Source organism: Mustela erminea, chromosome 11 (genome assembly GCF_009829155.1).
Source record: "Mustela erminea isolate mMusErm1 chromosome 11, mMusErm1.Pri, whole genome shotgun sequence".
Taxonomy (NCBI): Eukaryota; Metazoa; Chordata; class Mammalia; order Carnivora; family Mustelidae; genus Mustela; species Mustela erminea.
Window position 1 is genome coordinate 23,666,784 of NC_045624.1, and position 24,226 is coordinate 23,691,009.

Here is a 24,226-nt window from a genome sequence, read left to right on the forward strand (position 1 = left end):
CACCCTCAACAGAGGTTTTCTCCTCTGACTCTCCTCCTTTACCAGTTATTAGGTTAGGATGGCATGGCTAAGCAAAGCTTCCCTTCCCAAACCTTCCCAAAACTTGCAAGCTAAGGACAGACCAAAGGGCAGAAGGAGCAGCACTTCCCAAATTGGAAGAAAGCCACAGAGCATGTCAGAGCTTCATGTCCCAAATATGGAGGAGAAGAAGTTTCTCTGCAATCAGATTTGAAGAAAACTTTGCCTGTTGCTCTCAGGAGCCCTGCAAAGGACAGGTGTTTGTAATATTTGTATTTGGTCGGTCTTGTCCACCGTCTATTTTCTTCCCAATAATGATAAAAGAAGGGACTTCCAATGCTGAGATAAGAAGACACAACCTGTGTTTAGAAGAAAAATGGGCAAAGTAGCATTCCGATAGACAGTCAACAGCAGCCTGAGTAGGAAAAAGTCGGATCGCATTACACAGATAGATTAGGGAACCCCAGAATATGGCCTGGACTTCAACTGTAATCACCCCAAACTGTTAATAGCTTAAAACTCCCTCAATGGGGGTTGGATAAACCAGCTGTGGTCCTCACACAAAGGAACACTACTCCGCAGTAAAAACAATACAGGCAACAACACAGATGGCCCTCAAAGGCAGGATTCCTTTTCTAGAACACTGTGACAAAGGTTAGAGTAGAAGGTCAGAAAATGGATCAGTGGCTGCCAAGGACTGGGGGAAGGGCCAGAGGTGAACTCCAAGGGCATGGAAGAATTTTGTGGGATGATGCAATAGTTCTATTGTCCTGACTATGGTGATGATTACATGTATACACTGCTTCTCAAAATGTACCTCTGTCAAAACTGACAGAATTATATACTACAAATGATATAGTTTTATAAATTAAACCTAAATTTTTAAAAATAAAAAAAAATTGGCCTAGATAGGTAGCTTATGCAAAATTTTAATTTTTAACTTAAGAAAACCTTTTTCCTAGTCAACTAATTTGTAAGTATCTCAGAGTTACAAGTTCAAAATGAAGAACTTTTCATGCTTCAGATAAACTGCCTTATCTAACTGTTCAATGAATTAAAGTATTTTAAAAATTCAAGCAGAAAATAGTTTAGATGAGAAAAATCATGAGGTTAGAAGAGCACAGAAAAAAATCTTATTGGTTTCCCAAAAGCAGTATAAGAAAGTATTAATTCTTAGGCAATGGCTAAAGGAAAGCATGACACCATCCTCAAATTGGCTATGTAGAGGAAATATTTTGTTCAAATGAAGAAAAAAAGTACTACTAAGTACATATCCAGACTGACATTTCTTTTCTACCTTGAAATAAAATCATGTGATATGGCTTAATGGGAATAAAATAATATCCACTTCTTTATCAAATGAAAATTCTATACTAGCTCAGAGATTATTCTTTTATTGAATGACTTTCAATTTCCCAAATTTAACCAGCTGAAATTATACTGTGATAACCATTCAATTTAACCTTTAGAAATGAAGTCATTGCCTTTTAGTGGAAAAATCTGCATTTTATCATCAACAGGAAATACAATGCCCTTGGCTTATTCTACAAGACCTTTTTAGTCCTGAAACTTTAGCACAGAAAGAGCAGATGGTGGTATATGTGTGCCTCATATAAAAAGTGGAGAAGTATTTACCTAGTTAGAATAAACTATCAACTATCCAAGCTTGCTTTCTTCCTATATTCAATCCTCTTTCTCTAACTTGGATGAGGTGGGAAGCCCATCGAGGTGGTATGCCAAGTGATGTCCTTCGTCAAGTCTGCAAAACCACAAACTATCTCAAAGTTAGGACTTGTAATTTGTGAGGGCCAGAAAAGTTTCTAAAAATAAACCCTACTTTCCTTCCCTCATCCCAAACTGTCCCTTTCCCCATTTCTCCAAACTCTAACTTCCCAACAGATTATTACAATTTTTTCTTAAACCGATATTCAGTGTTAAGACTTTGCAAATTATAACCCTACATGAAATGCTCCTCTCCTTTCTCTTGCTGACTACTGGATGGTGGCCCATCAAGCCTGCTTTATAATGGATGCCCTGGGCCTTTTCTTCACATAGACCCTGGAAATTCCCTTCCCATCCTGTCCTGGGTTATGGTTACTAGAACCACAAATTCCACTTTCTTGGTTTACTTCCTTTCCATTAGAAAAAAAAAAATCCTATTCTTATTTCATGGAGAAAATGTCTTCTCTCTCTGAGGTCAGGTAGGTTAATAAGGTATTGTTTTTGTAGTTTCAGTCAGGAAAAACACTATCCATAAATACTTTGAGCCAACACATAAATTCCTTTCATAATTCATCAGCACAGTAATAAAGTATCTAGAGGAACTTCACACTGGAAGACATATCTTCCAATTATTTTCAGGTTAAATATTTCTCAAAAAAACATGTAATTTATCCAGATTGTAGACCTCTGATTTGTAATACAGAATTAAATTGATTAAAAAATAGTTAAAGGAAACATTTCTATGTTAAACTGGTAAAGATAACTACAAACAATGATAACAGAAAAAGACCATTTACATTTAAAACAACTGTGCTGTTGGGGCACCTGGGAGGCTCAGGAGGTTAAGCGTCCAACTCAGATTAAGTGTCCAAGGCTCAGGTCATGATCTCAGGGTCATGGGATCAAGCCCCACGTCAGGCTCAATGCTGAGCCTGGAGTCTGCTTCAGATCTTCTCTTCCTCTCCCTTCCGCTCACTCTCTCACTGTCTCTCATATAAATAAAATCTTTAAAACAACTGTGCTGTTCCTTTTCTAAGAATGAAATGAGGAATCTTTGTTGGAAAACCATCACAGACGTCCTGAACATTTCTGGAAAAAGGGAATGTGACAGCTTCTACGTGGTAGGTGATGACAGTGAGAATCCGAAACAAAGCAACTAACCAGTCTCCTGTTCTGGATGTCAACTACCAGGCCACGATGAAAAATAACAGGGTTGAAATACATTTTTTTCTTTCAAAGTTTAAGATCAATTTTTATCACTTCCAAAGTCTCCTCTATAGGCAAGAGGCAAAAATTTATTACAGAAGCAGAAAATGGCTTCAGAGATAATTAAAATAATATGTGCAGAGTAAAGAATTTAAAAGACAGTCTGATGAAGCACAAGTTTCATTTCATGGGCAAATCAAGAACTCAGGGGCAAGGAAATTGATGTCATGCTAAACTCTACCTCACCTGAGATAAGAACCCAACTTTAGAAAAGGATAAAGAAAAAAATCAGTAAGCAACCTGTGACATAAAATTTTTTAAAAATCAAAATAAACTTTATTATAAAAGGTTAGAGGATTAAAATAACTCCAATACCCCCTAAAATACTCTGAACATTCATTTTCACCTGGAGACATACCAATTTAGGTCCAATGAATCTTAAAGAAAGCTTTTTTTATTATGTTTAATTCATTTTCTTGAGGCTCTACATTTTAAAATATTTTATTTTACTTGAATTCAATTAATTAACATACAGTGTATTATTAATTTCAGAGGTAGAGTCCAGTTATTAATCAGTTATAAAACCCTGTTTTTAAAGAGTGAATAAAATAGATAACTAAAAAATTTGGAGGAGAAAGTTCTAGTTTTTGAGACATGGAGAAAAATGACAACTATTATGGCATAAGTTTATTATTAATTAAGAAAGAAAATGATTGGTTTTGAAGAATATATCAAACCAAAAATCTAATCATTTCACTCAATAAAGATTTATAAATGATGATGTTAAAAAAACACAAAACTATATGGTATCCTTTGGCATAAGTGTCCACATAAGGGACTATTCTAAGAAAATAATTACAGACTATGAATTAGCTAAAGAAATAAAAACGTTGTTTCTTTTTATTTTTTAATTAATTAATTAATTAATTTAAGAGAGAGAGAGAGAGAACAAGAGAGCACAACCAGGGGGAGAGGCAGAAGAAGAGGGAGAAGGAGGGAGCCCGATGTTGGGCTTGATCCCAGGACTCTGGGATCCTGACCTGAATGGAGGGCAGACGCTTAACTGACTGAGCCACCCAGGTGCCCCTAAAATGTTGTTTCTGAAAGAAAAGAACAACTGAAATAAATATCCAAGAATAAATATCCAGAAAGCTTGGATATTCCAAAGAATAAATATCCAGAAGCTCATGAAATAAATTACAATACATCAAGAAGACAGAAGACTAGGTAGACATTAAAAGTATGGTTCAAGAAGACATTCATGTGCAAAAATATAACAGGAAAAGGCAATTAAGCATCTACCATGTGCCAGGCATTGTTCAAGGCACTGAGGGTATAGTTAAGAATTAAACAAAGTTTCTGTCCTAAAAACAGTTTATATCATTTAAAGGGGAGGGGAGGGAGGAAAAATGTAAAAAACCCCTATTTTGGTAAATAGATGTATTTTTACTGACAAAATTCTAATGGTAGCAGTAGAGATCATTTTCTTCTTTTTGGCTTACTGATTTTTTGATGCATTTAAAATAAAAAATTTTGACAGAAAATTTGTGGTACAAAAATGTGTAAGCTTTTGTTTTCAAAAGAAAATATATTAACATTCAGTGCTGATTCAGCTTGGCCCAGATAAACTCACAAATTACTCAGGTCAGAAAACTGTCTCCCCAGTTGTTTAAGAGCCAAATTCAACATTTTCTACAGTGATAATAGGCTTAAATTGTAATAAAACTACCCTTACAGAAAAGGGTAGTTAGAAATGTAGTGTTTTGGAGGTACCGAGAAATTCTAATTCTTCCTGAAGAAAAATACAGATTTAACTCTGCCTCACCTAGTGACTTTACAACTCTGGTTTAATGTAATCACATGTAGATACTGTATTGGGGATCTTGAAGTACAACCCTAAGGATCTAGCTTACCATTGGAAACCATGGACCCCAGAATGCATGAGTGATGGCAGAGAATTCAGACAGAGTTTTGATCAGCATACTCAAATGAATCTGGAGGATCTCCCATCATTGTCATATCTTTCTCTAAGAGTACACAGCTAATTATGGATGCCCTGAATTTCTTACACATTGAAAACCACACAGACACCATGATTACATACATTTATCTACTTACTATTCTTAGGAAACACTCTTAACTGTGATGGCATAGAGCCATAAGACATTGCTCCTGGGGATAATTCAGTTGGGAAAATTCGCTTTTGCTCCCTATGTTCCTTCAGTTAACAAAAACTGCTCTAAAGTCACCAGTAACTGGTTTTGCTAAATCCACTGGATAGTTCTCAGTCTTCATCCTTCTTCATCTTGAAGCAGCATGGTTAATCTTGTGTTGTAAGGCTCTCTCTTCTTAGTTACTAGGATTTCCTCTGATAGCTCGGGAAACACGTTTTTCACGTTTGTTTGGTGGGTTATACCCATCAAACAATGTATGATCTTTCTATTTTGAAGATACAGGGCTTGGCCTAGAGGCTCTTCTCTTGATATTCTCTGGGAATTTTGTATATTCATACCACATATATACCCAACATCCCTAAGTTCGTGCATGAAGCCCAGGCAACATTTTGGGGGCCCTAGATCATTTGAATGGCTCCTGGTACCTCACTTTTAACGTGTCCAGAAACTCTTAGTTTCCCCCACAATTCTACACCACCAGTATCTACCATATGGGAAAAGCAGTACCACCAAATCACCTGTTGTTTGTAGCCACTCAGAGTGCTCACGCATGACGCCTAGTTTCATCCCCCTGATGCAAGCAATGACCACATTCTACCAGTCCTGCCACCAAACTAGATCTCAAATTTATCTTCCCACATCCACTGTCACAGCCTCAGTTTCAGCTACTGTTCAGTACCCCAGTAACCAGTGTCCTAAAGCCACTCTTGCTCAAGTCTAGCTCCAGCAGCAGCCAGGATAGTGGCAGTAGGGTGGGGGAGGGGATAATACATAATTATAAAATGCTGACCTAATTAGTCTCTCCCTTGTCAATAATTTCTCATTATTCTTTGGACAGATTTCAAAAGTTCTCCTCAAGGATCACAAAGTAAATGTTTCAATCATTTGCTGTCTTAATTTCAATCACTATCTTTAATATTCCAGCAACAGTGGCCTTGCCTTTTAGATGCAAGCAACTTCCTACCTCAAGACCTTTCTGTATAGAGTTTCATTCTTTAGCCCTGAACAAGATCTTTAATGGACTCCTTCTTTAGACCTCACTTTATAATCACTTAAAAGACTTTGTCTGACCATGTGGAATAAGCTCTAACACATACGCTCACTACTAGCACAACTGTAATTATAGAAAGAATTGCAGGGGCACCTGGGTGGCTCAGTCAGTTAAGTGTCTGCCTCTGGCTCAGGTCATGATCTCTGGGTCCTGGGATTGAGTCCCCAGCCAGATCCCTGCTGGGGGGCAGGTGCAGAGCCTGTTTCTCCCTCTCCCTGTTGCACCCTTGCTTGTGCTCTCTGCCAAATAAATAAATAAAATCTTAAAAAAAAAAAAAAAAGAAAAATTGCATGTCATATCCTCAACACCCAGCATTGTGTGTGACATATAAGCAGCACTCAATAAATACTTACGGTTTGATCATTCATTCACTGACTCAACATGACAAATGCATTTAAAAAACAGGCCAGATGGCATATGCTAAATATCTAAATAGATAAAGGGGTGGCTAAAGTACTCAGAAAAGGGAGGTTTATGATATGGGACTTGAATTGGATAAAGAGTTTAGGATGATGATGGCAGTGGTAGTTACCATGCATAGAGGACTTTCTATCTGCTCAGTAGATGCTCGGCAATTTGCTAATAATCACCACCACCATGGGAACCAGGCTCGGCTGAGCTCTTGCGTCAACGGCTGTGAGTACTCCGCACATACTAAGGGATTTGATCACACCACAACCTAATGAGATAAAGGCCATTATTATTCATTTTACAGTGGAAAAATTGTGGCATGGAGGGGTTAAATAGCTCCCTCAAGGTGACAAAGTCATAAGCAGTGGAGCCAGGACCTGAGCTTGGCTCATCCGATACTGGACCCAGGCTATGGATCATGAGTCCACACTGCCACTATACTGTAGTAAATATGCACCCTTTCCACTGCATCCTTCTACAAGCCTGTCCACTTCTAGGTACCAACCAGCACAGTTAACCCTGTACCTAGCAGTCAGGGTCACATAATCTCCTGAACACAGTATCGTATTGCTTTAGGTCACCACCTGGCAAATCAAATCTAAATGAGGCTCTGTGAAGAGATACAAAAAAAGACCTCCCTTCCCTAGGAGTTTAGAAACCAGTGCGCATGTCAACTTGAGAATAGTTACCAATCAATACACCAATAAGCACAAAATCATGGTAGTAAGTGATTATGTAAATGCCCAAGAAAGGCGTAAGCAGAAGGTAGTGAGGATAGAAAGGGGAAACTGCCTGGAAGAAAGGACATGCCCTGAAGGAGGAGAAAGACATGGTCAGGAGAGGTGAAGAGAGTCCTCCAAGAAGAAGAAATGCCATTTAAGAAACACTAATTAATTACAGAGTCTACACTGAGAAACTGAAACGGGGATGGACTGAATGACATGAAAGAAAACGAATGGTTTCTCCAGTGGGTGAGGTATCTGGACATGCTGCAGTAATGTATTATCAATAGAACTCTAAATTCAAAACCTTGGTAATATCTTTTTATTCTCAGACACCCCCAAACCTGACACTGTCTTAGGAATTCTATCATTTCTTCCCGAGAACACCATTTCTTGAAGAACTGAGGCACAAAATCACTAGGTAATTTCAAGCTGACCCTATGCTCTGATTCAAGGATATTTATCTAGACATCAACACTGCAAAGAGAGTCCAAAATTCTGTACAACATATTCTGTAGGGAGTATGTTGGAAGCATGCTAAATAAAGCCTTAAAATACAAGTAAGCAGAATGTCTATGTTAGTAAAATGACTTACTTTGAGATGTTTATATAAGCAATAGCCACAGGACAAAACGAGTTCAATCTAGGGCTAAGCAGAGTTATGATGGTGAAGTGGAGAGTGAAGCCAGGGTTGGCTAGAAATATTTCAAGTTCTATCATATCATTCAGCAGCCACGAGACAGAGAAGACAACCCAAACACACACCTGAACCTGGGAATCAAAAATTTTAACAACTGCCTTCAAAATATCCTAACATTCATTTGGCTAAGCCTGTGATGGGTTCGTTTAACCAATTTGGACCCATGAAATAGAATCAAAGAACAATATCCACATGTATCCAGAGAACAGGAAAGAAAACTCAGGAGCAGGAATCAGCAATACCCAAATCTATGCTAGTGGCTGCTCCCTGTGGGAAGAGGTGTCACTTCATTTGGAAGAAGCTCCTGAACTCCCTCAATTTCCTTTCTCTTTCTGTTGGCTAAAGGAAGAAAGTAGAAAATCATTATTAGAGCTCAGGACACTTAAATGAAAGCCAGGAACCTGTTTCTAAGGGGCTCATTTGCATGCATTCCTGTGTGTGAAGCCATAGTTAAATAAGGAATCCAAAGGGAAATAGAAAAATCTGTGGCAGAAAACTTCCTGAAACAGAGTTCAGTGCAGGGACATATCAAGTCTGATTATTTTGGAAAGAAGAGGTTTTATCATCAGACGCAACAAATAACGAATGCCTGCCTTTGATCGTGCTCCACCTCTGGGCAAGTCACTTGATCAAATGTTTCTTCAGAGGTGCTGAATTGCACTGCTGGGACACACTCAGCTAATGTCAAATTGTGCCCTGTCTTCAATGTCCAATCTCTTTACCTCAATTGGCTAGGGTGCCTGAATTTTCCACAACAAAAACCTATTGGTGAACATAATGGTAGACCAAGTAAGGTACACGGCATGGAAGCAGGCAATCTGTAGATGAAAGAGACATTCACTTTACAACTTAAAAAAAAAAAAAATTACTTTCACAATGAAACGACTCTTCACATTTCTGGGTATACAGCAAGCAATCAAAGACCTTTCAAAGCACATGATTACATGATCTCTTATTGCCCAATTTATAAATTGATATTCTATTTCTCTTGTTTCTGCAATTGCTTCTCCTTTTAAAGAATAATTCCCCAAAATGGAAAAATCATGACTATTTATTTAAAGTAGCCTCCGTGCCCACTGTGGAGCCCGGCGTGGTGCTTGAACCCAACAACTCTCGAGATCAAGAGTTGGACAACTCAACCAACAGAGCCACCCCGGTACCCCCAAATTGTAACACTTTAATACAAATATAAAATGAACACAGCAAATATTTATTTTAATCCACTAATTAATGAGGCACCCAAGAAGATACTACAACTATTCAAAAGAGAATCCGAAGACCACATATATATAAGGCAACCAGATGCTGAAATGAATTGACTGAAGATGCAAAACCGTAGAGTAAAATTACAGAGTGAAAATGTAACATTTGAAATAATTTCTTTTACAGGGTGGAAATCAACCATATTGTATGTACAGGACCATATTTGTACAAGCAGGAAATCATCTGCATCATCACATCAGGCCTTCACAAGTTAAACTCTCCCTGCAGAGGTGCAAGACTGCCTGGCCACAAAGGAGCAGACCCCGACAGAATCAGATAACCCCAAGGGGTTGACCAGGCAGAACCCAGAATTCATCTGAAAGAATACCGAGTAATTTTTGTGCCTGTCCCAAAGTCTTTAACAATTTCTCCTGATACTCCCAACTAATGGAGATGAGATACTATGTCCTAAATTTAGTGCCCTATGGTGCAAAATGAAGAAACAAATAAACAAAACTTACCCTGCTAACAAAACCATGCACACAAACATAAAAGGAACAGAACTAAGTGGAAGAGTGGATTTAAATTTGTAAAAGGAGGTACCTTAAACATAACCATCACTAACTATGGTAAACACTGAAATATAATCTTGAAATAACTCCAGCATTTCTTTCCAGGTTTCACTGAGAAACTCATTCAGTCTGAGAAAGACTTCTCTCCTCTGCCCACTGAGCATAAATGCTTTCAAATTTTGTTAGAAGGAGAAGGGGATACCCCTGCAGTTCTGGGGAGTTTGAACAGAGAGCTTCAAAAACAAGAACAACTGGCCACAAAGGACTACTATGGCTGAAAGAACAATGGACAAAAAGACAGTGAAGCAATGCCCTCAACTGTCAGGGAGAGCAACTAGCTGAAACAAACTCCCCCAACACAGTCAAGGTCACCTTAATATCCAGCTCTGGAGGGGAGGAGTGGGGAAGAGAGGAAAAAGTTAAAAAGAAAAGAAGACACCCCATCCATCTTAGCAGCTAAGAAACTTCCAGAGCAGCTGCCACTTGGGAATCACAGGTACCTTGTGCCACAGGGCTGTAGTACGTGTTTCTGTGCTGCGAGAATCCAACACAAGGAACTGCATGCTGCAGTCCGCTTGAAGTTTAAGAACCTTGAGTGGGGACGGAGGAAGAAGGGAACTGAGGAGCAAGATCTTCCCCCAGATTAGCAACATCTTAAACTTTGAAATATACAGGAGCGATAAAAGAAAACAACCACAAGAACCCATCACCATTATACATCATGGCTTCCCTACAAGGGGCCACCATATTTATGGAGCACATCATGCTTGCCCTAGAGAGCAAGGTCAGCAGCCAGTGAGAGTTCCTATGGGATTTCTCCAGGGTGGCAAATGCACAGGCCAGCTGTGGGGCCAGTGGCGATGGTATGAATGGAGCTCTAGTGCTGAGCAACCTTCCAGGTCACAGAAGCCCACCACGCAGAAACCACAGGCTTTGGCCTTGTGTAATTGGTACAAAAGGGACATCAGAACTAGACTGGAGGCTAAGAAAGAGTAAGAGAGGGAAGCGCTATTAAAACAACAAAACAACAAACAAAAAATGAGCAATGGTGCCATTAAGGTACGGTGATTAGAAAGAATAGAAAGGTGGCTGAAAAAAACTACAGACTAATGAAAGAGACCATATACATACGTGGGCCAGAAGACATGGAAAAGGAAACCAATTTCACATTGACCTAACTTACAAAGCCTCTAGGTGATGGTATGGTTTTCACCCTCTTTGCACTTACAGGGCAAACCAGTTTTAACTTCCCTTTAGCCAAAAAGGATATTATTACTTAACTCTTCCAGGGAGGTCCAGTCATGGGGGAGTTAGGGAAAGAGAACTTCTGTAAAGGGGCTAGAGCCTCAAGCAAAAGGAGGATAGCTTAAATACCCCCAGGAAAAGAGGACAATACAAATACAAGAAAGCATTGGAAAATTAGGAGCTGAGGGAAAAGGTCAGGAGAAAATGCTAGAGAAAAATCCCATTTCCTTATTTATTTTTGAATATATTTATTTATTTGAGAGAGAGAGAGCATGCGGGGGTTGTGGGGGGGGGGGCAGAGAGAAAGTGTGAAGCAGAATCAGCAAGGAGCACAGAGCCTGACACGGGCTGGACCTCAGGACCCCGAGAAGATGACCTGAGCCAAAACCAAGAGTCAGATGCCTAACCAACTGTGCCACCCAGGCACCCCTATTTATTTATTTTAAAGAAACATTTCGAGCCTTTATGTCTGGTCAATTCAACAATATATACATTTTGTGATATACTAGAGCAAGAGGGACCCCAAAATTTGACCTTCTACTTCCTACCCTCAGAGCTAGTCTTTGGATCACTCCAAGCTCTGCTTTAAGGAAATTCTTAGCAATAATACTACACATGTCCAATAAAATCATCATGGAGAGGTTACGAGAAAGTTCCCATGTAATAAGAGCAAGGAACCAAAGTCCAAGTGAACACAACAGCAGTGAACAGAAAAGACGACACAGGGATTTATTGAAGGCAAGGAAGGAAAGCAAGCAGCAGCAGAATTAATAGAGGAGCTGGGGTGCCTGGGTGGCTCAGTTGGTTAAGCAGTTGCCTTCAGCTCAGGTCTTGATCCCAGGGTCCTGGGATCAAGCCCCACATCAGGATCCCTGCTCGGCGTAGAGCCTGCTTCTTCCTCTCCCTCTGTCTGCCTCTCTGCCTATTTGTGATCTCTATCTCTCTGTCAAATAAATAACTAAAATCTTAAAAAAAAACAAAAAACACCCAAAACTCAAAAAACAAACAAACAAACAAACAAAACAGAGGAGCTGCACAACTCTGTATCACGAAGTGGCAGAGATGTTCAGACAAGGGAAACTCCATCTGAGGGACCTACAGAAGCATGACTAGACAGGACAGGCTGTTGGCCCTGGCTCTGTCCTCTTGCACTGCTGGCAACAAACAAAGTCTCTAACTCCTCACGCACCAGGAAAGAAAGAACAGACACAACGGGCAATAGAGGAAGAGTAAAACAGATAGTGTGACTCACTGAGTACTACTCACGCACCAACAGAAAAGGAAGGAGTGGAGGGGGCACAGGAAGAAGTCAGCCCGTGCCGGCTGCAACCTGAGGAGTGGGCAGCTCCTCAGAACAGTAATTGATTTGTCTGATTTACCAGAACAGTAAGCCATGCACCAGCCCCATTTTATTGCCTGTTTTACATTCTATATCTGCAGGAGATCGTATTTATTACAGAACAGACTACAGCAAAAACAATAATAAACCCAAGATAAGAAACAGCCTTATATTCCACTGACACGCACATTCCAACTTTTGTTTGCCGGTGAGGGAGGGAGTGGAGACTGGATCGAGGAAAAACAAACCCCGCTAAGAATAAAAATGTGAATCTATGAAGTGAAGCAGTCACCACAGAACCATCCTCCAAATCAAATCAGATCTAGTGCCAAGTCTGTCAAAATCTTAGTTGGTTTCAAATTCATAGGAACACCCTGGCCTAAAGGGAAACCAGATGATTATAGAAAAGACAAACAATGACCAGTACTAAAAATATTCCAATCTCTTCACCTTGAAAAATCAGAAATAAAGGAAATTACTAACTTCTTCAGGATCCAAATCACCAGACTGGCAGTACTTTTTTCCTTAGTGGTTACCCTGAGAACAGATGCAGAAGATGCAGAAAAGCCAGGGTTAACAAACCCCTATTCGAAAGGCGGGGTCCACTCGGTCGGAGTTACACACAAATGCTTTATGGAAAACACTGCATTCAGCGGACACCAGTGGCAAAAATCATCTATGTTAACAAGAAAACAACAGAGAAAAGAACCACCCAAAAGTTGGGAGCTAACAACATTTCTGAAAAATCAAAACCTGTCAGAAGCTGACAATATGGGACGTGGTACCAGAGGCTTTAATGGCAGAGCCGAACACAAAGTGAAAACACATGTCGAGTAACCCATACATCCAGTCCAGTCCCGGGAAGCCAATGAATGTATATGAAAAGGCCTCCCTGTTCCACTGCCCAGAGGCTAGCCTCTCCCTCTCTTCCCAAAGCAGGTGCTATTCCTCTATCTCCTGTGCTGGGATACACTCCCTTCCTAACACAGAAGTCAGCCATGCAGGCCTTAACACTTGCTAAGGCTCCACACCAGGCCTCTTAAGGCACTCTTGACCTTTACACAGTGAAATCATCTTTGAAGAGATACGGACAATGGGAAGAGACTCAACCCTAAGAGAGGAGATACGGACAATGGGAAGAGACTCAACCCTAAATGTTGTTCTAGGCCATTAAGCCTAGAACAAATTACATCCACGACGTAAGATCTTCTATATAGCATATTTCTTGAGCGTGTTTAGGAGACCAAAGTGTGATCTCTTTTCTTTTCTTCTTATGTCTTTTCTTTTTATTCCAAGGACATATATTGGGATGACAAGAGGCATTATGCATAAATACTGGTCTACACTAAGTTATTCTGGCCACATATTGCATATCCCATCAGCTCAACAAACGCTTCCATTTATCATGACCTACACCCGAGAGGAGGAACAATGAACTGGGGAAAGGCCCAGTTAGAAAGAAAGAAAGAAAGAAAGAAAGAAAGAAAGAGACAGACTCAGAAAGTTTTATAAATCCATTATGAATGTGTGTATTTCATTGTTCTTATTGGGGGTGTTTGGTCTTCATCTGCCTGTTAAATGATTTGCCTGTCTGAACCCACACACTCACCTGTCCCCTGGACAGTAACATCGCCAGAATGCTGCAAGAAGCCAAAAAGCCATAAACGGCACAAGGGAGCCCAACACACACATACTTAACACAACAGTGTGACAGAAAGAAGCGGGGGTTAGAAGCAGGGAGACAAAGTTCTTCTATTACAGAGGGCACTTAAAAAAAAAAAAAAAAGAGAGAGCCTGAGGAGCTGAATCATGTGTGATGGAGGTAGACAAGGTCACTCTGAAATCTATTTAAATGGAACAGCTTTTTCACTTTCTCTCTCCCACTTGTTCAAGCTTTCCTTGTTTATTTATGTGATAACTGAGGGAGATTTAACTCACATGTATTTTTAAATACCAGAAGAGCAAACCAATTCTCCAAAATCAAGACAGAAAGGAGAATAAAGAAATGTATGAAAATGAGCTATAGCTGGGGAAGGAGGAGAGAAAAATAGGAAGAAAAAAATTGAAAACAAGTTTCATAAAGATCATTGCTGCAAAAAGGAATAAAAGACAACACCAAAACACATCAAGGCATAAGTGGGAGATTCAAAGACAGCAATAGAGCATTAGGAAGCGAGGTTGGTAGGTGCCAGAAGCCCAGCCCCAAGGTGAGCGGCCCTCCATTCAAAAACCTGCTGAGGTCTTCCCCTCCCTGGCAATGGGAAGTCTGAGCAAAAGCACAAACTCCACAGGCCAAAAGGCATCCCATTATCCCCAAGGTTTAATTCAGCCTCTAGAAGGCCCTGGAATGCAGACTTGACGTAAGTTTTTGGATGGGCACATCTGGCCCCAGTGTGGAGTCATCAACGTTTTATTTTCCAAAACAGTTATTTACAACTTTCTTCTACCTCCAGTTGAACAGCCAAAGACTTGCCCTTTGATTACTCCACCATCTTCGACAAAAGAATATTAAAGAAAATATTGTAGATAATTGCACAGGAGACAAACGCAGCAATGATCACATATGTCAACGATAACAGGACAAGGTAAACCAGAGGGGAATCAGGCCTATTGCCAGCAAGCCAGGAGTCCCACCTGTTAACGAGGAGCCCTAGCACATCCATCTTGGTCACCTGGGGCTCAAAGGCCATTGGCAATAGGTTTCTGGGCCTCAGAGGAATCTTAGCTACAAAGAATGTGTATCAATGTACCTCACTCATTAAACAGAGGCATGACTTTTTGACAAAAGTCCACTCAATGTAGGGAACACTAATCTGTAGACTGAAGTGATGGGTCAGAGTAAGAAAAGCTCAACAGAATCCCATTGCTTCAAATGAACACGGTACCGCTATACCTGGGCAAGGGACAGCTGGCCAGACACATTTATAATAAGCAATCACAAGGAACAATAAGCAAAGTCTCAGCTAGGCTTGGGAACACAACATAACAAGAAGATAATACACTCTAATCCGTCACTGCTGTGGGCTAGGCTGAGCTCTAGAAGCTTTTGTTTATAGAAGCATTTTCTTCTGGGTGACCAAGGCAAGCTCCTTGAATCTCCAAAAGCTAAGATTTACTAGCCCTTTCTCAGTCATCTCCCCAAGGCAATGTGGTCCCCCTTACACATGGCCTGAATCCCCTCCTTAACCATAAGTTACTATGGAGTTGAGATGGATGGTGTGTGTCCCAGGAACAGAGGATAAACTGAGGAGCCAACAAGCCTTCTCGGGGCCCGGGATCAAAACAACACCTTGGCGGCTCACTCTCCCCTTGGTTGGTTCTGTCTCTCTTTGCAGCAATTGCTGCTGCCCAACACTGTCACTTCCCCTGCCCACCTGCATGCAAGAATTTTTATCAGTTTGGTTCACTGTTACATTCTTAGTGCCTAGAGCCGTTCAGGCACAGTAAGCACTCAAATACTTGCTGAATAAATAAATAAACCTTCTTAACTGACACAGGTATTGTCTTCAGCCAAGAAATCCGAAATATACAAGGGTAAAGTCCTATGCACTCAGCTGTCATTCGGACACACCCCTTTGGGGGCTCGGAAATATTTGCACCTTCCATTCCTCTACATCCTCTGTATGTATTAGCTCACAGGGTGGGTGCATATGCCTCTCCCTCAGAGATGACCTGAGGAAAAAGAAGCCACTAATTTTTAAGGTTGTCCTAAAATCTACACTTGACCTTTCTCCATTAAGACTTACTAATCACAGTGATAACCAAACAGGGATTTAAAAAGAAGGTAATTTTTTCTTACTATGATTGGGAAGAAGTATCTCTAACTCCTTATAATGAAAGAATGGAAAAGCAGCACAGTTAACAGTTCAGGTGAAGAGACAGGAGGAGGTTTTATGCCCTAGTTTGAATTCTGCTTTCTCAGAATATAAAACAGGATCTCCATAGATGTATAAGCAGCAGCCCTAGAAAAATTCACATTCTGTGTCTGAAAACAAACGAGTTATAGAAAACACATAAGCTTAAGTCCTTTGGTGAATAAGCAGCCAAGCTCCTGGCACCTCTGAGCCACACAGCTCTATTCAGGGACACAACTCACCCCAGATATGTCTGCGACACGGTGGATAGGCACTTCCTTCTTGCTGTGCAATCCTTTGCCATTCTTAATAGCTCTGTAAAGGAAGAAGAAAAAACCTAATTAATATACAAATCACATTAGGAAGGGGTGGGAGGATGGGAAAGGGGTGAGAAGAGAGGTCGTTCAAATTGCACAAGTCACACTGTCATTACACAAGTCACACTGCACACTTCTGAGTAGCCAGTCTCTGCAGGAGCATTCGGTAGAGGGGAGAAGACAAGCCTGTTCTTCTAAGCCCAGGACTGAGTACTTGGCTGCTAGTTTCAGCTAACAGTGTGCCTGGTAATCAGAGAGAGCTCCAGAACTTGTTTCCAAATTAAAGGCATTGTTCCAGGCACAAAAGAAGAATCAGTTGGAAGAGCACACTCCTAAGAAACAGAAGTAATAATGTTTCTTTTCTGCTTTTAATCACATGAAACATTTTAAATGCAAAATATGCAGCTAGTGTTCCAATTCTAATGGAAATAAGTTCCTCCTAGGTAAAAAGATAAGTTGTCCTGAATGAAGAAACACTATTTGGAAAAGTCATTTTTAAGAGTGGAGAAAAAATTAGCAAAAACTACGTAACTGACATTAAGCTTCATTTTAAATCAGTTTCAGGTTATAGCCACAGTGGGTTTAGCAAGGGATTTGGGGGAACTCTGTCACACATCTGATCACTGGTTGGTTTGCTCCAGTCTCCCATCTTTTATCTCCTAATCCCCTGAGTGGTAGCTTCGGAAGTCGAAGGAGCACTGAAGGAGCATCAGTGCGTGTGATCACTCCCCTAACAATGAAGGACCGGAGAATACAACTGATCGGTAATTCACCAAGTCACTACACCGCAAGGTAAGACCTTCCCATGTCCCGCCACACTGCAGACCAAAGCAAGGAACATATTTGAGTTTAGAGAATGAAAAACAGAGATTCAGGGGTGTACCCACTCTCCTGTCTAGCCTTTGGAGAGTTTCTGAATTCCAGACAAAGTGTAAAGAAAATTGCCCAGACCAGGATCAGTATGTTGGACCCTCACACCTCACAGCAGTAGCCACACTTCTACCATAGCCCGCTCATGCTCTTACTTATTAATGGTCAGAAGTAGAGGCCACTACTCTGCAGGGCTTACTTTCAGGTCCTAACTTTCTAAATCAAACTCACATATACCAAATGGACTGTACCAGTGCAAAGTGGTACAGACCTCCTTCTTATATGCTTGGGATATCTCTCACTCAACTAATCTGAAACACCTTCTATTCAGCAATAATTTACTGTCTACTTTCTATTCCATGACAAGGGTAAGAAATGAAAGTACAGATGTTTAATAAGAAAAACAAAGCCAAACAGTCACTCTGATCTGCACTGCTAACTGATAAAGCAGTTCAGAATTTCTTGAATTCCCATGGTTCTTCCCGAATTCAAATCAAGGCCTTTAGCCTTAGAAATTGCAAGTGGGGGGGCGCCTGGGTGGCTCAGTGGGTTAAGCCGCTGCCTTCGGCTCAGGTCATGATCTCAGGGTCCTGAGATCGAGTCCCGCATCGGGCTCTCTGCTCGGCAGGGAGCCTGCTTCCTCCTCTCTCTCTCTGCCTGCCTCTCTGCCTACTTGTGATCTCTCTCTGTCAAATAAATAAATAAAATCTTTAAAAAAAAAAAAAAGAAGAAATTGCAAGTGGGTCAGAATTCTCCATTTACAATTTAGTCCACTGATTTATTATTCAGGGAATGTGTTAAAAATCAGAGACTAGGGCTAGTTCTCAAGGTATGCTGCTATTACCTTGGCATTTACAAACTAATGGCAGAGGATGGAAAGATGACTTATATGGAAAACCAAAGGGTGGAAGCCAGCAACAGACCTGACTCTTCTACCCTGGCCAGGCATACATCCTGTGCCACCAAAAGGCTCTCCTCATTTTGCTACCATAAACTCGAAGGAGCAGCCTTGAGAACAAGAAGCCTCTGTGAGGTGAGCAGCCCTGACTGTAACTTACCTTCCTCCAAGGCGAGGCCTGCTAAGCCTCCTGCAGGTCCTCTGGGGACATGAAATGCCTACAACCTTATCTTCTTCTAACAACAAGGACAACCAAAATAAGCGGACCTGCCCTATAAACAGATGGGTTCATGTGACAGCACTGCTGAACTTGTGGCCTTTCCTGGGACCTGGAGAGCATCTCATAAACTACAGGGAAAAAAGAACAGGCCCTGAGCAGTAAGTCAGAAAACAAAGGTTCTTGAGGCAAAAGCAGCGAGGTGATAAACTAAAATTCTGCTTTCTTTTAGTGACCCCAAAGCAGCTCTGTGCCCAGAGCAGAAATCCAAGACTTAGCCAAGATTAAGCATGCTTAAGGGAGAAAAAAATAATACCCTAAAACCAGAAAACATGAATTAAAAACCAAAATTCTTTAGAATTAAGCCTTAATAAAAATTTTTTGAGAAAAAGAAAAACTTCTTCATGCTCTACCTTGTTCCTAAAAAGGATACTTTATCAGTCATTTATTTGCATATAGGCATTAAATTTGGAAAAACCTTCAAACAATTTATCTTTTCATACTTAGGACCGATAAATTAGATCAATTTCAGACACATTCAAGAAGCAGCAAGAAAGCAGTATTTTATTATCACAATATCTAAGCAGATGAACAGTTCTCACTGTTCTTAAGAAAACAGAAAAAATTGAAAGAATAATTTATACACACTACGTAAAATAATGTCCACCTAGGAATCGCTCTAAAGGCTAAGTGGTACACCGGACCCCAGCGGCCGGGTATGAGGGCTCTCCGAGAAATTGGCTACACGGTCTAATTCAGCGTGGGTCTCCTTCCCTGTGCTGAGGTTGCTTTGGCTGTGGTTCCCAAACTGCTGCAGAAATGACCTAGGAGGCATCTCCGAAAAACCTCCCTGGGCCTGAAGCAAGGCTGATGCCACAGCAACAGCTTCTTCTCAAGAGAGTATCTGGGGGAAGTACCCAGTATAGAAATCCATGCATTTAGCTCGAAGAGGAAAGGAGCGAGCACCAAGAATGGCAGGCTTGCTGCGTTCTTTGCCAAAGGAAATAGAATATACATCTTGTTCCAGGACTCTAAGGATATGTAACATGACTGCCTACTAACTGTTGTATAAATGGTAAATAAAGTGGAGATCCAAAGTCTGCTGCTTTGTCACTACTTCTCAGTGGGGGCCCCTGCATTTTATGTAACCATGTTTCCCTGGGTTTGGGAAGCTGGGAGGCCTGGGAGGCCAGTCAGGTAGCAGTGTGCTTCCACTGACACCCGCACCACAGAGCAAATACCTGACCCCCCTCCCCACACTCCCTCCCCTCCCTGCAGGCTGCAACCACAGCTCAACATCCTTTTTCATTAGGCAAGGAATGAAACTCCTGACTTCTAAACTTCTCCTGCTGTGTCTGCTTAATAGCTGCTTTCTCACAAAAGCAGGCTAGTGCTCAGGCCAGCCAGGAGAAAGGAAGCAGTGGGGCAGAACACAGCCTGCTTCTCTCAGAAGCTTTCCGTCTCCAGGAAGCAGCTGTGTAAAGATGGCAAAGCCAAGAGGTGTCAATAATGGACCGAAATCACCACCAGACAGGAAAAGTGAGTATATGTCCACCTAAATACACAAAGGGGTAACAGGGCAGAAGAAGGATAAAAACTCAGCTTTCTACGTTACTTCTAGAAGCATCTAGAAGCCACTGTGTGGGAAAGGAATACCATTCCAATCACTGGAAAACACTTTTCTCTCTTTAAAGTTTGAAACTGTCATGTATGGAATGCTACTGTCTCCCCAATTGAAGTTAAAACATGAACTTTGCAAAGACAGGTAAGAACACTGTTTACGCGAGATTACCTCCACTGCCTCAACACCACAGGACTAGAATCTTAGCATTCTCAATGCCAAGGAATAGAGTTTGCTCTAAGGATTTAAGGTCCCTTGCTCAGGCAGTAAAACCTAAGGACCAAGCTTCTCCAAGGCACCATTAATGTACAACAGTTCATCTTGTGCCAACAAACATGCCGTAGTCTTTTTTTTAGATTTATCTTTCAATTTTTATTATTATATTTTAGGCCACGGTCTTAAATCCAATTCAGTGATGGTAAATTGTTATTCTCAATATTTACTTTTGAGCGATTACAAAGAAAGCCTAAGGCTTTATAGTTAGATCCAACCTGGCCCAATCATAGAACAGTGATCAGGAATTCTTACCCTGGGGATGTACGTGAGCTTCACACTTGGGATCCTGGGAGTTATCTATAAACTACCCTAAAATGACAGAATCACCCATGGGAATTTTGGGGGGGAATAGGAGCTTCCAACAGGGTTTCATAAGAACTACTTTCATACACTAAAGAGATCTAAAGAAAACCAAGTGATGGAAAGCACAAGTTGCATACGGGGTGAGAGGCAAGGGAGGATGTAGAGCTGAGGTCGGGAGATCCTGAATCCACAATTTCCACTTAACAATACTTTCTTGTATCTAGGAACCAAAATGTCCCTTAATTGCTTCTGTTTCATCACCTACATCCAATATTTTCTCCCTTCCTAACTGTATTCATGTGGCCTTCTGGTAACTCTACTGGGCCAGGCCCTCCCCAGTTTATTCCAAGATAACATCAGGAAGTTTTTAATTAAACTCACTCAATCCCTTTTGATACTGCACATCACGTTGATTTGACACTGCACATGGTGTTGCATGACTTCTCCATAAAAATCTGTTATTTTGTTGACCTACTTTTATACCCAAAACAAAGACCATCAGCCTGTGACATCAAGTGAAATATACAATGCTTGGTTTTCATGGGCCTCTACCATATGGTCCCAATTTATGTCCTCACATGATTTCCATATTGCTCCTTTCAATCCAACTAGGCCCACTGTCACCATGTGACCTCTGCGTAAGTTATTCATTACAGGTGCCTAGCCCGGTCCAAACTCTAGAATGAAAAGAGTCATAGTGTATCCACAGCAACAACCTCACCACAATCATATCAGTGATCATTTCAGGAATACTTAACCTGGGGTCATAGGTAGACTGCAGTTTGTATGCTGGACGTCTCTATGAACTATACTTTGAAATGATAGCAAAATCATATTCTCATATATATAATCATTTTCTTTCACCTATATGTCAGTGTTTGTGTATCATTCAGTTCAGCAGGCAATTATGAAATGTAATACACTACTTTCAAAGTTCACTACATGTTACTCTTTATTTCTTATAGGTAGACTCTTTGAGGGTTAGGATTCTGTCCTTAATATTTACTATGGTGTTTAACACAGAAGCTATGTTCACCTAAGTTCTATAACTCAGGGTCATCTGGTTCGATAATGGTATGCCAAGTAAAGTTGGGCAAAAGACGAGACAGACTAATGCGGAATGCTGAAAATACTTCCGACTGGAGACACGGGTAATGCCCAAGTGTCTGCAGCACAGGAGAGTGGGGCTTGCTGGCTCTCTTGGATGCAGTTTCATGATCTATGCTCCAGTTCTTAGGCACCTTAGGTTTTGCTATTTGGGATGGTGCAAAGCAGAGGAGCACAGAGCCTGGCCTCTGAGCAGAAGTAGACATACGTTAAGGACTAAAGGAGATGGGCAACAATAGGAATGGCAGTAAGTGGGAGCAAAGCTTTGACCACCAATGAAATAAACAACAAAACAGAACAAAGTGGCAGGATTATACGGAACTCCTACTAGACAGCACAGGATAGATGACTGAGGGGAAAGGAAAACAAAAGAAAAGGTTAAAAAACAGAATAAAGAGTAAATAACTTGCTAAACTTCTAAAGCACCTCTCATTGTGTTTCAGGTCACATTGATGAATAGAGTGTTTCAGCATGAACCAAATATAGGTATCAATGAAACACAGCAGCAATAAGCAATCCCTTCGGCCCTTCTACCGGTTCCTTGGCAGCTCGAGGAAGCAATAGGGTCCCGATGCTCAGAAAGTCAGATACAGAGCAGGCACAGGTGCACAATGGTAGGTGGGGATGCTAAGATTGTGCAGCTGGATTTTCAATGAAATCAGAATTACTGATAAGGAAGACAGAAAAGATGGAGAGTACATGGACTGGAAATGAGAAAAGTGAATCCTACGGTCAAGGGAAGGTAGGCGGACTAATGAGTCAGATAGGTATTATGAGGCAATAAAGCAAATTAACAAAGAACCCTAAGCCATCATCCCATCTAAAACTAATATAAGAAACCAAGACACATGCTATTGTGCCAGGTGTGACAACACATCTGCAGTGTTTAGGAAAGGGTGAATGTGGGGGGGAGGGCAGGACAGATTGTGAGCTCTGTGGCAGACAACTACTAGGAAAGAAGTACCCCACTGCTAGATTGATGGGAAACACAAGTAAACTTCACTGGCCCAGATTAGGACCAAAGGACTATCATTGCTGTGTAGTCTAAAGCCTTTTTGAGAGGACAAGGCCTCAAGAAAGGTGAGATCGGAAGCAATGATAGCCTCAATGACCTTGTTTTTATAATTATCCATGTTTTGAACACAAAGACAATACATGGTCATCAGAAAAAAAAAAAAAAAACCCAAAAGCAAAAACAACAACAACAAAAAACACATGCCTGGGTGGCATGGTTGGTTAAGCATCTGTCTTCGGCTCAGGTTATGATCCCAGAGTCCTGGGGTGGAGTTACATGTCGGGCTCCCTGCTCTGCAAGGAGTCTGCTTCTCTTTCTGCCCCTCCTCCTACTCGTTCTCTCAATCTCTCTCTCTCTCTCAAATAAATAAAATTTTAAAAAAAGAAGAAGAAATAGTGGTGAAACAATGATCCATGATTTTATTCCGAAGCCTCACTAACAGAATTTCTAAGCACTTATACACATACAGCCGTCCACCTATACTTTAAGAAAACTGCGGAATAGTTCTGTAGTATCTTTTTTTCTGCTAGAAATGATAATTAAATGAATGCTTCCTTATGTTATTAATTTTTACATCATTCTAATAGCTGAAGATAAATCCATCACATGGATGCAAGCTCCGTAACTTGACCAATCACTTATCGCTAGAAGTTGATGTGAACAGAATACTATTATAAATAACGCCATGAGGAATAACTTTTAAATAAACTGTTGGGTGCTTCCCTAATTACTCCTTAGGATAAATTCAGAAAAGTGGAACTGCTGTGTCATAGGGCAATGCACATTGATTCCGGTTTCCGTCTCCCTTTTCTAAGATGAACCAGCAAAATGTGCCTTGCCTCATGGACTCAGGGGATCAGGCTGTGATATTTAGGTGCTTCTTCCCTATGCATCAAGATACCTACATATATCTCCACTCTTACAACTATATTTGTAATGATTTAATTGCTCATCCAAATCCCCATGAAACCATGTGTTTGTTTTTATCCCCAATGCACCTGATGAAATATTTGTCACTGGAATATGAACAAATAAGAGAAAGTTTTAATGTATCTTTTGACTGAGTGAAAAGCAGCAGACTCACTGTTTAGAAAATGGTTTTTCCAATGTGAGCTACATTTACAGGGACCTACTAGAAAAGATTCATTGCCATTCCACTAGAGATTTACCTCTTTGAACTTGATGCAAAGGCAAGAGGAATGGGAAATAATCCTTCTCAACTTCTGTGCCCAAAGCTGGAGGGGGAGAGTCAAGGGCAGCTTAGGATAAAACAGAAGTGCATGAGAGAGTTTATAAGAAATTTAGATGCAAAGAATCCTGCAAATGAAAGAAAGCTATGAAGAGGATTTCCTCTTCACAAGCAGCTATAAAATTCTGCACATCGA

The 24,226-nt window shown here is 40.8% G+C and overlaps 1 protein-coding gene across 2 annotated transcripts in view; it reads right to left on the reverse strand.

The window, feature by feature from the left end:
• The window catches only part of SND1 (staphylococcal nuclease and tudor domain containing 1), a 411,286-nt gene that overhangs the window by 155,972 nt on the left and 231,088 nt on the right, over window positions 1-24,226 (reverse strand). For both annotated transcript variants that reach the window (XM_032304558.1, XM_032304557.1), the window contains exon 14: window positions 16,460-16,532. In XM_032304558.1, coding sequence (XP_032160449.1) covers window positions 16,460-16,532 — 73 coding nt within the window. The remainder of the gene's footprint in view (window positions 1-16,459; window positions 16,533-24,226) is intronic.